The sequence below is a fragment of the Arctopsyche grandis genome, chromosome 4, assembly GCF_051622035.1.
Source record: "Arctopsyche grandis isolate Sample6627 chromosome 4, ASM5162203v2, whole genome shotgun sequence".
Taxonomy (NCBI): domain Eukaryota; kingdom Metazoa; phylum Arthropoda; class Insecta; order Trichoptera; family Hydropsychidae; genus Arctopsyche; species Arctopsyche grandis.
In genome coordinates, this window is record NC_135358.1 from 32,057,651 (window position 1) to 32,072,620 (window position 14,970).

Here is a 14,970-nt window from a genome sequence, read left to right on the forward strand (position 1 = left end):
TAAAGCAACGCAGCAACCTTCACCGGCAGAGTGAGCCTCTAGAGTTCAACTAGATCACATCTCCGAAGAAACCTCTTCGTACATACTGTGGCGGCTCGCTTATACGACATGGTCGAGTTTGGTTGCCTTCCTGCGAGTGGGGATCAACCCGGCTGGGTTCGGAGAGCCACTACTCACTCTGTCTTCAGCTGTCATATAATAAACACGTGCATTAACATGCCAGTCGTCTCATTCGTTCATCCCCCATAATACAATAACCATTGTACCAATTGAACAAAAATAAACGATCCTCTTTCAAACTACACAACACGTGTTTCGTTAGACCGGGATACGGTCAACATACCTTCCCTGTCTTACACTGGTGACCCCCTCAACGAACGTCGCAACTTCGCCGCAGCCAGCACTACCTGTCTTACACTGATGACCGCCGACTACTAAATTGGCGATCTTACAATATAATGTTGCGTAGGGGTGGGTGGAGGATCCAAGTAAAAGGCCAACAGTCGTTTCACAGCATTTATTGATGATTAAGGAGATACAAGCAGTGTCACTGCTAAGTCCAGAATGAATTATATCGCCTACGTACCGCCTTATAAAGGGTAGATCTCTCAAGACGCCTAATCTGTTTACCTGTTGTATAGTCACGTATTCGGATATGTATTTCCAAGACATTGGGTCTTCCCGTACCGATTCTGAGAAATAACTAATAACGGTCATTGTTTAGCCTAAATGCACTTAGAGTCCAGATATAATCTTTGGAAGTAAGTGCATGCATTTAGTTAACCGATAACAGATATCCGTTGGTCTAAGTACAATTCGCTCAATCCACGGCATATGTAAAAATAATATATATGTATATGAGTGGCATGCGGTGAAATTATCTCTCTTTTTGACATACAGCCTTGTTTAATGTGCGCGCGCAGAATACGGGAGGAAAAGCCTGTTCCTCTTGTTCCTGTTGTATCCTGCTAGCGCAACTTAACTGAGTATGTACGACGGGGGGAGAGACCCTTTTTTTATCTTTCGACTTAAGATTTTTCGATCTTTGCCTTCCGATATTTGCGTTTTCGGGCGTTTCACTTTCGGGCCCGTGAGGTAGACCCATACGATATATACGATATTGACAGAACAATTGTAATGGTAAGTTGCCATCAGTGTTTACAGTGCGGACATGGTGGGCGTGCGAGTTGTTTAGTTCGCGTGACACAGCTTGTCAGTTGTCAGTTGTCAGCGGTCGGCGTTCGACGGTCGGCTTTCAGGAACTACTTTCGGGACACCTTCGACTCTTGGCAGGATGTTGGCGTTAATTAACCGCATCCTCGACTGGTTCAAGTCGCTCTTCTGGAAGGAAGAGATGGAGCTGACTCTGGTCGGCCTGCAGTATTCCGGCAAAACCACATTCGTTAATGTCATCGCTGTGAGTTCCCTCCCCCCCCCACCCCCAACCCCCTACTCCTTACAAACGCACATAAAAATGTACTTCGGATATCCAAGAATCATTCACACCTCAAACGAAACACCAACTTTGCATCAAATTCTGTCACAGTATCCCCTCGCTCTTATACTCGTGATTAGAACATGTCTAATTTTGCTCTAATACCATGGATCGCCAACAAAATATTTCAACAGTATATATATACCGAGCCAATCAAGTTTTCCCATAGTGAGTTTGTTAACTGGTGCGCTGTGCTATATCTAGGATTATTTTCGACTATTCTATATGCAAGGACTACATATTTCTCATTGATACGGATTCGCCACTTTTGATTCTCCAATGCAGAGAGTTTCCGTAATACATAGTAGATATACTGTAAAATTTTGCCCGAGGAAAACATGCATAATATTCGTATTGTGGAAATGAATATTATACAGCAAATGTGCCGGCTGTTTATAAATATCATTTTAATTCGTCTAAATGAGATGTTTGACCACCACACGTATTGAGGATTATGAAATTTCTTTGAACAATTCTTGTAAAATGAAAACGTTCCCCTTATACTATCAAAAGTCAAAGTAAAGACACAAAAATCATTGGAGTATAAACAGTGTGTTTATTTCATATAAATATTATTATGCATGTTTAGTATATCGTTATTTATGCATGTATGTACGTTATCGCTAATTAAATGTGGGTAATTCAGCAATAAGTACCAATTGTTAGTCGTGAACATTATTTAACGATGGGTTCTCAGAAGAAATCGTCCCCTCTCGGAAGAGATTCTTATTGATATGTTGACAAAAATGTGATTGAAAATTTTCACTCCGACCAATTGTACGTCTAGTTATCGTCGCATTTATAGGACTATGAACTGTCTCCAAATTACCTCATGTAATTAAATACATTCTTGTTTAAACAATCAAATTGAGCTCGATTTGATTAGATGCCGATATTATGAATGAATCTTTGGATCTCGGGTAATAACCACGTTGCAATTCGCCTAATCCTTTATAATAATATAAAGTCGTGGTTCCGTGGTGTTACAATATGTCCATTCATCGGTTCAGACTTTATCGTTCAAATTACTCTAGATGCTTTCTATTTGGTGCAGCGGACGATTTTATATGTAAATAAGACAATATAAATATACCTACGTGATTGATAATGGTGGAATCGATATGCAATTGAAATTGTTATTCAAACAGTTCCGCTTCTTGGGTGCTATCTAATTAGCCTAATGTGAACTGGCGTGGATTTTGGGTTTTGGGTTCCGTATGATCCATTATCTCTGTTTAGTTTTGTTACCATTTTAGTTTTGTATGCATGTGTGGAGAATGGTGCGCTAGTGTAATACGATTACTCTTTTCTTGATTCTGTTTGCATTGATGTGAATACGATGAGTAATCCTAAACCACTATCACAGTCACACAGTTATGAATAATTTCTTCAATGCGGATACAATGTGTTTCCCAATCGGCAATCCCTTGTTTAGAGATTGGAAAATTTTAGTTTGGATTTTAAATTAAATTATGTACATATGTAGCTCAGGTCGTATGCGTATCTTCTGCATTATCGTATTACATTTTAATTTTGTCTATATGTACGTAGTAACAATAGATGAAGTTTTGTGATCATGCCGAAAATTCGAACGCGAGATTTTGACTGATTTGAACTCGGAATCGATCACTGATCACGTTTTCATGATCTAGAAAAAATGTGTCTTATCTTTTCTTATCGATACGACGTTAATTTTTTTCAAATATTTAAGTTGACTGGAAATGGTACCTTCCCTTATAGGTGTCCTCTTTTTTTTTTTAAGTTTTTGAATTTAATTATCTTCCAAACCACTAACTGAATCTGACTGAAATTTTCTTACATATGATGGAAATAATAATCTTTATAACTTTATATTTTTTAAATATTTTTATCTGAACCGGAAGTAGTACTTTTACTCTAGAGACTCGACGTTTTTTTATGTTTTTCTCAGAAACCTTTTGGTTTATTGAACTGAAATTTTATATTTAGAAGTTTAAGCATAATACTAAGCTATATATAAAATTTGGTGAGCATCCGTCAGCCGGAAGTGGCAGTTTACTCTTGTTCCATTTTTCTTCCACTATTTTTTTCGACCCCTTAAACACGTGTGCTCTCCACGAGAAGATTCCAGTACAAGCCTTGTATCAATGTGTTGAAAATAAAAATTAAATCACTAAATTTAATAAACCGGAAGTGGGATTTTTTCCTCTTAGAAAAGTAAAAAATGTCGTGACCACGCAATTTTTTGTACATCCCTGAACTTATCAAGTTGAAAATTTATATTTGTATTTTTTATGTACTAACTTAGAGTTGATAGGATTTTGGACGGAATTCGTAAACCAGAAGTAGTAATTTTTTTTAACACAATATTTCATTATTTTATTTTGACCTTTTAAATTATTTCTATCTTCTTGATATTTTATGTTTGTAATATTTATAGTGATGTTAAGTAATAAAAAAATTTTGAAAAAAATCCGACAACCGGAAGTACATATAATTTTTGTCTTATGTAAGATTCCCTACATTTACGCTCAATTTGTATCGAAAATTCTTTCATGTGAACGTGTTTGTACGTTTTCTTATAGAATTTTGTGTTTTTATACTTCTTATATTCCTCAAATACAGAGATAATGTCATGTGTCCAAATTTTTTTTATTATTCTTTTTTATGCACAATTACATTTTAATTGAAACGATAAAAACCTCGAGTATTATATATACGAGGGTCGTTTTTTAAGTAAGAATCGTTTGCATATATTAATTTGAGCCATTTGAGGTTGTAAATACACAGCTCGAGGTGCAATTACATAGCAAGTCTAATTGGTCTAATTCATAATAAACAAAAACCCTCACTTTCACTGACCGAAAGTGTATTTGTGTAACATTGAAAACATTATTTAAATAAATTTTTATACCAAACTTCATGGCAACTTCTTCTTCGTGTGCCCTCTTTTTCCAGAACGTCGGCAACTAGAATTTTCATCCGCTCTGTACTCGGGTGTTGAGGTCGTACTACTGCCGAAGATTCTTTAACCACGATGTCAACGCGAGCTAAAACCTACTTATTTGCCACTTCACGTGGGTTTTTGATGCTTAAGAATGCTTTGAGTGTCGCAGATGTTCGTTTTCAATAACATTTCGTTCACCATGTCGATCATAATTTCAGCCAATTGATTGTCTCCTCAAATAACTCTTGATCATTACAAAAGTTTCGATGGGTGGTATTGGACCATTCTCCGTTTAGTTGGGATCTGGCACCATCTGAATTTCATCTCGTGCCGAAATTAAATGAATATTTGAGTGGAAATTTGAGTATGCAGACCAATGACGACATTTACTTAATTGTAAGGAACAGGTTCAAAGAGCTGTCGACAGACAGACATTCGGGTAATCGTTTAAGGTCGTTTAAATCGTTTAAGGTCGTCTTCCAATGGAATTTATTTTGAAAAATAGTTTTCTATATAAAATTTGCAGTTTCTTTGTAAAAATAAGGAATGTAATCTATCTACGATGACTGGGACATAATGCTATTTTATTTAGATATATTAAGTATTCCCGGAATTAATTTCGTTTTTGTAATATGCAATTTTGACTCGGTCTCTTTTCAATAACCGAAATTTCAGTAACCGATACTAAGTTTCAGTTCGATAGGACTAATGGTGTTCAAAAAATCCCCAAAATACACAGACCCACGTACATTTTTTCTAGATCATGAAAACAGATCAGTGATCGATTCTGAGTTCGAACCAGTCAAAATCTCGAGTTCGAATTTTCGCATGATCACAAAACTTCATCTATTGTTACTACGTTCTAGTGCTTCCAATCCCGGATGGTTACTTCAGCACCGGGATTGCGGTACTGGGAATTTTCGATCCCGGGATCCCGGTACTAGCACCGGGATTTCAAATGTATAAGAAAAAAAAGTTCAATTGCATGTTTTCATATTTCAAAAACGTTCAATTGCATTTTGCAAACTCTCCCGATGTTTCACGCAAAAAATACTCCCATATTGGCGTACTAATTTTGAGAGTTTGGCTACATTCTTTAAATTTTCGGTTCGCATCCATAAATTTCTAAGATTAAATAAAACACATCCGAAAATGTAATTAAATAAAGTAAAAAACATCTCTTTGATTCATTGATTCGTTTTTTACAAATAGTTTGGACCGTCTAGTAATTATTCATCGAAACAATCCACCTAATATAAAATAAAAACTCCAATTACATTTACTTTTGATTTGATGAGTGTTTTGGGAGATCATTTAATTCAAAAACTTAATTAAAAAAGAGGACACTTATAAAGGGACGTACCATTTCCGGTCAACCTTAAAATTTGAAAAAAATTACGGTGTATCGATACAAATTTCAGTAACCAATACTAAGTTTCAGTTCGATAGGACGAACAGTTTTCAAAAAATCCCCAAAATACACTGACACACAATAAACATACAAACACTCACACAGAAACACACATTTTTTCTATATCACGAAAACGTGATCAGTGGTCGATTCTGAGTTCGAATCAGTTAAAATATGCTTCAAATATCATTGTGGTTGAGCACAATATCTGCGACACAATACAAGCCGTTCATACCAATTCGTGGAAACGGCAAGCCAGCGTCGAAACGGGAGGCAAACAAATGGACTATGACTGTCATTGCTCATCCCACCATTGTTCATTATATAATGTTGTTTTGTGTTTTTTTCCATATTATTTTTGTAAAAATAATATTTTTAAAGAAATTTCTGCTAGCACCATAATCCCGGTATTCAGACTAGTTTCAGCACCGGGATTCACGGTACCAGAAAACACCGGGATTGGAAGCCTTACTACGTACATAGACAAAGTAAAAATGGAAATTTATCCATAGATGTCTCTTTGATGCTCTGTAAAATGTATTGTATATATAAAATTGAATGTCTGTTTGTCTGTCTGTCTCGTATAGGCTCCTAAACCACTCGACCGATTACGATGGAACTTTCAGGATTTGTTGTATGCATGTCCGGGAAGATTACTGTGAAAAAAAATCGCCCAAAAACGGGAATGAGTGTCATTGCAACGCAATAATTTCAAATGTTTTCGCGTCGCGACCTGCGTTGTTAGGGTAAAATAAACAAACAATGTGATTATTAAAAATGTGTTCGCTGCCTGCGTTTATCTGACAGATTGGAACGGGAACGGGAATTGCATGTGGTATTATGGCATTGCAACGCACGCCGGGTTCAGCTAGTTTCTCTATAAATTGATACAAGATAACTCTATTAATAATACAGGATTCCTATTGGTCAACTAAGACGTTCCGACCAATAAATATTTATTTTTCAATCCGTGTTCCTCTTCGGCTTTAAGCTCTTAGGTTATGGTAATGAGTTTTTTTGTTGTTGTTAATAATTTTTTTCCATTTTCTTTCAGTCAGGACAATTCAATGAAGATATGATACCAACAGTTGGATTCAATATGCGTAAAATAACCAAGGGAAATGTAACAATTAAGGTAAATTTTATTGACATAATATATATATGTGTATTTACTAGGGCTGTGGAGTCTGAGTCGCAGAATTGTAGCATTTCAAGCGAAGTCAGAGTCGTAAAAAATCAACCGACTTTGACTCTTTTTTTATATTTTTATATAACAAACAAGCTCATATGTCTCATTAGTTTTTTTTTTTTCATTTTCATCTTTATCTACATAAGTATATATGTACATATTGTACTTCTTTGAATACAGTAAAATAAAATTTACTACTTATATTTTATTTTATTTTTATTTGTTATAAAAGTTTTCACTCATATACATACACATATACACTTTATATTTAAAAATATGATGCTGGTCTGTGAGAATTACTGAAAAGTATATGCTGGTCCACCAACTGAAATAGTTTGAGTAGCACTGAACTAGAGTCTCAATTTTATTGTCGTAAATCCGCTAATAAATTAAAATTTAATAATTTCTTTATTTAAAATCATGAATTTTAATTACATTATAAATAAAATGCAAGTACTATATTGATTTTTTGTGGCCAACACTGGTTGTTTTCTCGTCTCTTACTTTTTTTTGTTTTACATACCTCCTTTACGTTTCACTTACGATTACAATTCAGAAAAAAAAATTGCCTCTTATCCGATCGTTTTCATACTTTGCCATATTGCTCATTTTGGTCATCAATATAAGTAAATGGATCCTCCGCTATTACGATGGTGCAAAAATATCGTGTAAGACGCGTTTGAAATTTGAATTTCTGAAAATTCCCCGACGTCTATCCAGTTTTTAGTTTTAAACATAGATGGCGGTAGTAAAATAAAATTATTATTAAATTGATTTGTTTTTGTATGAAATTCATACACATACATACATGCACTATGAATATACTTACTCTTACTTATACTTACTTCAATGAATTGGGTTATATGTCAATTTTCTTAATTCCTTTATTTATATTTTGAAAACCTCTATTATTTTTGGGGCTAAAAATTTTATAAGTTGGCAAGAATAGTCGTTCAATTTGGAGTCGGTAAATTTTGAAGCGACTCCACAGCCCTGATATTCACTATGAAAAAATACAGATCATTATGTATTTGTTTTGATTTTTTTAAGGTTTGGGATATTGGAGGTCAACCTCGATTTCGAGCAATGTGGGAAAGATATTGTAGAGGCGTTAATGCCATTGTGTAAGTATTATAATATTTGTTTATGATTTCATTTATCTGATTTAATATTTGCACTATTTTGGTACATATGTACAGTGGCGGACTGGGACTGAAATCAGTGCATGCCAGGAGTCAAAGGGGGCCCCACCCAGGGTTAAAATAATTTGTCCCCCCCCCCCCCCATATAACAAAATTTTCTTCTTTCCATAACGCTAAAAATCAAGGGAAGTTTTTTTTTTTCAAAATTGGGAATAAACAAATTTAGGTACAAGAAAAATGGCAAAAGCAAAATAGATCCATAAATTATATTGTATATTTCGTTTTAACCCTTGTCCTTGGTAAATATAATGCATCATAAAAGAATGCGGCATAAAGGCGGCTATTACTTTCGGTAGAAAACAATCAGGGACGTCATTTCAGCTTTTTCTTTGGGGGGCAGGGCAGGCAAAGATTGGTCAAATTGAATTTTTTTTCAAAAAATCTTTTTTGTATCGGAATAAAAATGGAAAATATTCTTTACCTTATTGAGTTATAAAATATGAAAAAAATAAGCTTATTTTTGAAAAAGTAATTATAAAAAAATATTATGTAAAAAGAGAAAAAAGCGCCGCAGGCGAAAATTTTTTTCCACAAATCTTTACATAGTCAACATTAATCGACCATCAAACTGATTCTCCAAAAAACTATCAATTAACTTAATTTCTACCGACTGTCTTGTCACTTTATCTATGTACATATGTACGTTATAGCATTAGATAAAGTTTTGTTTTGTTTTTTTTCAAAGCACATAGCAGCGATTATTTTATTAGTTACCCAAAAGTAACATACATAAGAAATACACGTAGCATTCATAGATCCATAGTATCTCATTAATCATTAAATTCATAATATTTTCTAAATTCACACTATTCCTTCATTTAGGCGAGTGCCCCCCTATGGCCCCCCCAAATTACGTCCCTGAAAAAAATGCATAATATTTTCAATTAATGTTAATCGAAAATCGGGATTTTGGGGAGGGGGCCCCTATCCTATATTTCTATTTACATGGGTGTGTCTAGATTAGGAATAGATTTTATATTCGGAAACTGTTTAAAATTGTGTATTTAAATCTTACTATATCATCGAAGTATAATCAAATGTTATTTTGAAAGTATGAAGTAAATTTAAATCGCTGGTTGATGATGAATCGTCCTATCAAAATTGTTTTAAGCAATTCAGTTTATATTATTCACGAAAATTTGTTTATTCCCATTTTTATTTCAGTAGTTAGTTGTTACATAGGTATTGGTATATACATAATCTTGACGTTGGAATAGGCCCGGCAAAAGGGCCCACACAAATGTTGAAACTTACATTTCAAGCCTAATAAAAAAAGTTAACCGATCCTTGGGCTGTTAAAGCAGGTATTAGTTATTTGTGTATATCGTAAGAAATTTGTTTTGTTGAAATACCCAAACTTTAGGTCCTAAAGTTGCAATATCCTATACATTTTTACACACGTGAAATAGTTAAAAAGTTATTTAATTTTACTGAGGGCCCATATTTTCTAACAGATAGTGGGGCCCACATGCCATCGGGCATGTTCGCTTGTATGGCCAGTCCGCCACTGCATATGTATTTCCCCGGTGAAATAATATATGATGTGACATACATAGATGAGAACTTTTTCGTTTCGTTGCAGATATATGGTAGATGCGGCCGATGCTGATAAAATTGAAGCGTCTAGAAACGAACTGCATAGCCTTCTAGATAAACAGCAGCTCACCGGTATACCAGTATTGGTGCTCGGCAACAAGAGAGATTTACCGCAGGCTCTCGATGAGAACGGCCTTATAGAGAGAATGTAAATATTGCCATTGGTGTAATTTTCATTGTGTGCACTTGTTTGCATTGTGTGTACTTAATGTGTTATCTGTTCATTTCAGGAATCTGTCAGCCATCCAAGATCGCGAGATTTGTTGTTATTCAATCTCTTGCAAGGAGAAAGATAATATAGATATTACATTGCAATGGTTGATTGCGCACAGTAAGTCGGGAGCAACGCGTTAATGAGATAAAAAAATTTAACTATAGTTTTCATATATGAAGCATATTTTCTTTGTGAATAGTCACTTGTTATGAGGAACAGTTATCATGACAATGAAATCTTTTCTATATTATTACATATTATTGTTTTATGTAATCATTTTATATTATAAAATTCATTTTATATTTATATATACATATATATATATATATATATTGCGTAGTTCTAGTATAATTATCGTAATTAATTTAAGAGATTGAAATATAGCTAAAGATTTTTGCTTTTCATATGCTTTGTTTTTAATTGCTGAATGATTGATAAAATTTATCGGAATCGTAAGGAATATTTTTTATATAATTAAAGTTTTTTTTTTTTTTGTGATAATTTAATGTTTCAATTTTGTATGATTTTTAAATTAACTAGCATAGTTTGTTGCACATTTTATACTCATTGTGAGTCATCGAGAAAAAATTGACATTTTAAATGGAAATTGTTGTTGAACACATTTCAATTGCATTTTTTTTATGAATTCATATACACATGTGTCTAAAATTGACGTACAAATTTATATTTGTATTTTTTTTTTGAAAAAGGGCCTATAATACATACAATAGTATTGACTTGATGAATCTCAATTCTTAATTTTATATTTTTATTTCATAGCTCTCTCGTTTTTCTCTCCCTTGCATGAGAAATTAGTCGCATAATATGTATTTTCTTGGCTATTTTTTCTTCAATTTTGAATTCTGAACACTTTCAAGTATTAGTAATGGACCATTTCTAGCCAAAACTATATAATAAAAATACACAAAACTAATAAAGATAATAATATTTCACATTTTAGTATAACGCTTATATGTATACTTAAAATTTGCGTTGTTTTTTTTTTTTTAATTTATTTTCAATAGCTACGTTCAAAATATATATATACATGAATCCAGTAGTTTGATTTTCAAAATAATTAGAATACATATATCAAATTAGAATTAGAATTTTTTGTAACATTAAATATTTGTATGTGCATTGACATTTTCTTCAGGGATATATAAGAAACTTCAATTTGTACACGATTGTATTGTTATGTATGAATAATATATACATGTATATAAATAACGAAACGTTATGTTACGTGTGGTGAAGATTGTTGTAAGTTAAATCTATCAATCTTTCAATCTGTATACACAGTTTGGAACATTTTTCGATTGAATATAATATCGTGTGCTTTCTGCACTTAAACTTACAGATAGTTTAGGATAAATACTTGTGATTTTTCGAATTGTGCCCACTGTTTCTCTTGAACTCTGTTATCTATACTTAACGTTACCAGTGATGGTTTTAAAATGAAACTTATGGACGATGTCGTACATTGAGTCAAAGTTCACTATTCGTTTTCCTGACAGACTTCAAAATACAATATGATAATTAGTTATCAATACTTGCCGTAATCGATAATTGAAATTGTAGACATGTAAACTTTGTTTTTGTTGAAAAGTGTGCTAGTTTTATTGTGGCTTGAAGATCGTATTACACGCCTTAAAATAAAATGTATTCTGCATGCCGAGAAGGTGAAATCGCTAAATATTAGTAAACATTTTAACCAAATAGAAAATATGTCAAATTTATATTTTAAACATTTAATTTTTTAATAGCAATATGTGTGTTACTTTTGTAGGTCACAGGATATTGAAGAAGATTGCAATAGCTAATTTTTATTTCAGGAATACTTTTCTTCAATTCATTTCGCTAAATATAATATACATAAGTAAATATGCAATGTGTGAAAATGTCGGTGGAATTTGAGATTATATTGTGTACCCAGACTTATTTTGCCATTTCTTTTAAACTAAAAAATATAAACTCATATTTTTTTTGTTGTTCGGAGTAATTATATATATAAACATTTTATTTAGAAAAATTGAATCTGGTCATTTTATATTGTAAGTATCTATATTTTTGTGCACAACTGCGTAAATCAATTTAAAATAATATTATATTAAAAAAATCACAAAGGCACATAGCTGTACCGACATTAAGAGATATGTCTTATAATATATTAATGTTAAATATGTATGTAAAGTTATTATAATATGTATTGGCATTCCTCATAAATATTATCAAAAAGTAATCATGTAAGTTTATTAACAGTACGTTTGTATAAAGAGCTCAATGTTTACTCAATAAACTATCAAGTAGTGAATGTCGTTTTATTTCATTGATTTACTATCATGAGTGGTATAAATACATATCATGAATCCAAGTTGTAATAAGAAGTTATCATAATTCACTCGAGCCGATGACTGGTATTGGCTGGAATGATAGCCTTCTATATATCTTCACTCTTGTTTCTGCGTTGTATCAGGATATTATTTATTTAATTTATTATTTTAAAATAATAACAACAATAAAATGACCAGTGTGACCTGACAGGTTGCCCCAAAGCGTCACACCGGTCTTAAGTTATATGTAAGTCACTGTAAACTTCAGAGCTCAGTATACAGATGAATACGCCAAGCAATAATATTATACTTATACTAGTGTTGTACCCGATGAAATATCATCGCATGGGTTATGCCATATTAAGCCATTAATTAAAAAAAATTAAATAAATGTGTCGGTCCTGTATTCGATCCGCACGCGGTCGTATTTTTTTCAAATACCTTTAAAATATATTTAATTTAATATTTATATTTAATTGTTTGATATGAAAAAAAAATGATCAAAACAACCTACCTACCTACGGGTCTATGTAACTTGACAGAATGTTAAATTACAGAAAACGCAAATATCGGAAGGCAAAGATCGAAAATCGAAAGATCTTAAGTCGAAAGATCAAAAAAAAAATGGTGCATGGTAAACGGTACATACTCACTTAATTTTCGTGAGCAGGATACAACAGGAACAAAAGGAACATGATTTTCCTCCCATATTCTGCGCGCGCACATTAACACGGGAGGAAAAGCATGTTCCTCTTGTTCCTGTTGTATCCTGCTCGCGCAAATTAAGTGAGTATGTACCGTTTACCATGCACCATTTTTTTTTTTGATCTTTCGACTTAAAATCTTTCGATTTTCTATCTTTGCATTCTGATATTTGCGTTTTCTGTAATTTAACATTCTGTCAAATCACGGTGACAGCTACCTATGAATAATATAAAACACCAATAAAAAAATTAATTATTTAAATATTTTTTAAATAGACGGCGCTAAATGCTCAGAGACTTATTTCCCTAGAGCAGAGCATCGCAACGTATGTGCCGCGGCACACGTAGAAGCATATAGTACCATTTATGTACATAGATCTAACGCTTGCGAGCGAGATCGCGTGTGAGGTTGTGTGGCTGTGCCCTAGAGAAAACATTGGTAGTGTTGCGTAGGGGTGGGTGGAGGATCCAAATAAAAGGCCAAAGTCGCTTCACAGCATTTATTGGTAATTCAGGTGATCTACGCACTGGCAGTGCTCCGTCCAGAATGCCTTGATATCGCCTAAGTACCGCCTTATAACGGATCGGTCGCTTAGGGCATCTTCGACGTCCGGTTACTTCCCTATTGTTTAGACATGTACCCGTATATGTATTCCCACGACACTCGGTGCCACGGTATCCGTCACTTCTCAGAAGGGACCAATAGCGGCCAATTTGGTGGCCATTGTTTAGCCTACATGCACTTAGCCTGGAGATAGTCCTCGAAACCAATTATAACGGTCGCATAGTGTCAGGGATGCGCCGTCTCACGCTCGTCTGGATTTTGGGAAATAGCGGGGATGCCAGTGGTCCTAATCCGATTGCACTTAACCGGTGGCGTATGCTACAGTAGCAAACAGTATATATATATATATATATATATATATATATATATATATATATATATATATATATATATATATATATATATATTTATTTATTTTATTTTATTTATTTTTTATTGTTACAAATCAATACACACTCGCCATTACAGATTTGCTCCAATGCGACGGGTGTACGTTAATGAAATACATAAACAAGCAGAAATCAGAAATACAGTAATACATACATATACAATCAGAATATATATAGAATATAATAATTAATCAGAAATAATAATCATAGTGACATCTATGGATTTCAGATTACTGTGTATAATTAATACAAATTATACACAGGCAGATTTTTGTGACAACAGGATTAGATTTTTTTAATACCAATTTTCAGGAACCGTTTCAGCAATGATCAGATAAAATTGGCAAACTCTGATAGAGAAACGATCGATTTGGAGTCACAAAACCCCCAAATCTAACCAGCAGTGGCGAGGACACGAACCTATGACCTCAGTGATGCTAAATATATACGCTATCACTAAGCCAAACTGCTGGCTAATATATATATATATATATATATATATATATATATATATATATATATATATATATATATATATATATATATATATATAGAAGTTTTTTCTTGATCTGCTATTATATTCGAACGTTTTGTTGGCAGTGTTTTAGCTGTGACGTACATACATATGTCGAATCCAAACGGCTATTATAGTACGGCAAGCGTTATCGCACACATAAACACAGACAGAATAGCGCTATTATATATATATGATCGTTTCAGTCAATAACATTGGAACGTAATCTTCATATTAATATCCATCAGGCCAAAGCATGGCTAAAGAATATCTGTTCGAATGACTCAAAATGTTAAGTCCAGTATAGTCCCGCATTTAAACATGTATTTGTAATTTTTTCAATATGTTTGCAGGAGTACAAAGTTGTTGGTTCTTCTGGTAATATTGGGATTTAGCGTTATTTAATAGATATCGAGTTTCCCCGAAAATATG

General features: G+C 33.3%; 1 protein-coding gene across 1 annotated transcript; it reads left to right on the forward strand.

Annotated features, from left to right (window-relative positions):
• Window positions 1-1,210: 1,210 nt before the first annotated feature.
• On the forward strand, window positions 1,211-10,179 carry Arl8 (ADP-ribosylation factor-like protein 8). Its single transcript, XM_077429282.1, has 5 exons — window positions 1,211-1,417; window positions 6,887-6,967; window positions 8,072-8,145; window positions 9,806-9,967; window positions 10,050-10,179. Exons 1-5 carry the CDS (start codon window positions 1,295-1,297, stop codon window positions 10,171-10,173), a joined length of 564 nt encoding a protein of 187 aa, XP_077285408.1. The 5' UTR covers window positions 1,211-1,294; the 3' UTR covers window positions 10,174-10,179.
• The last annotated feature ends 4,791 nt before the right edge of the window (window positions 10,180-14,970 follow it).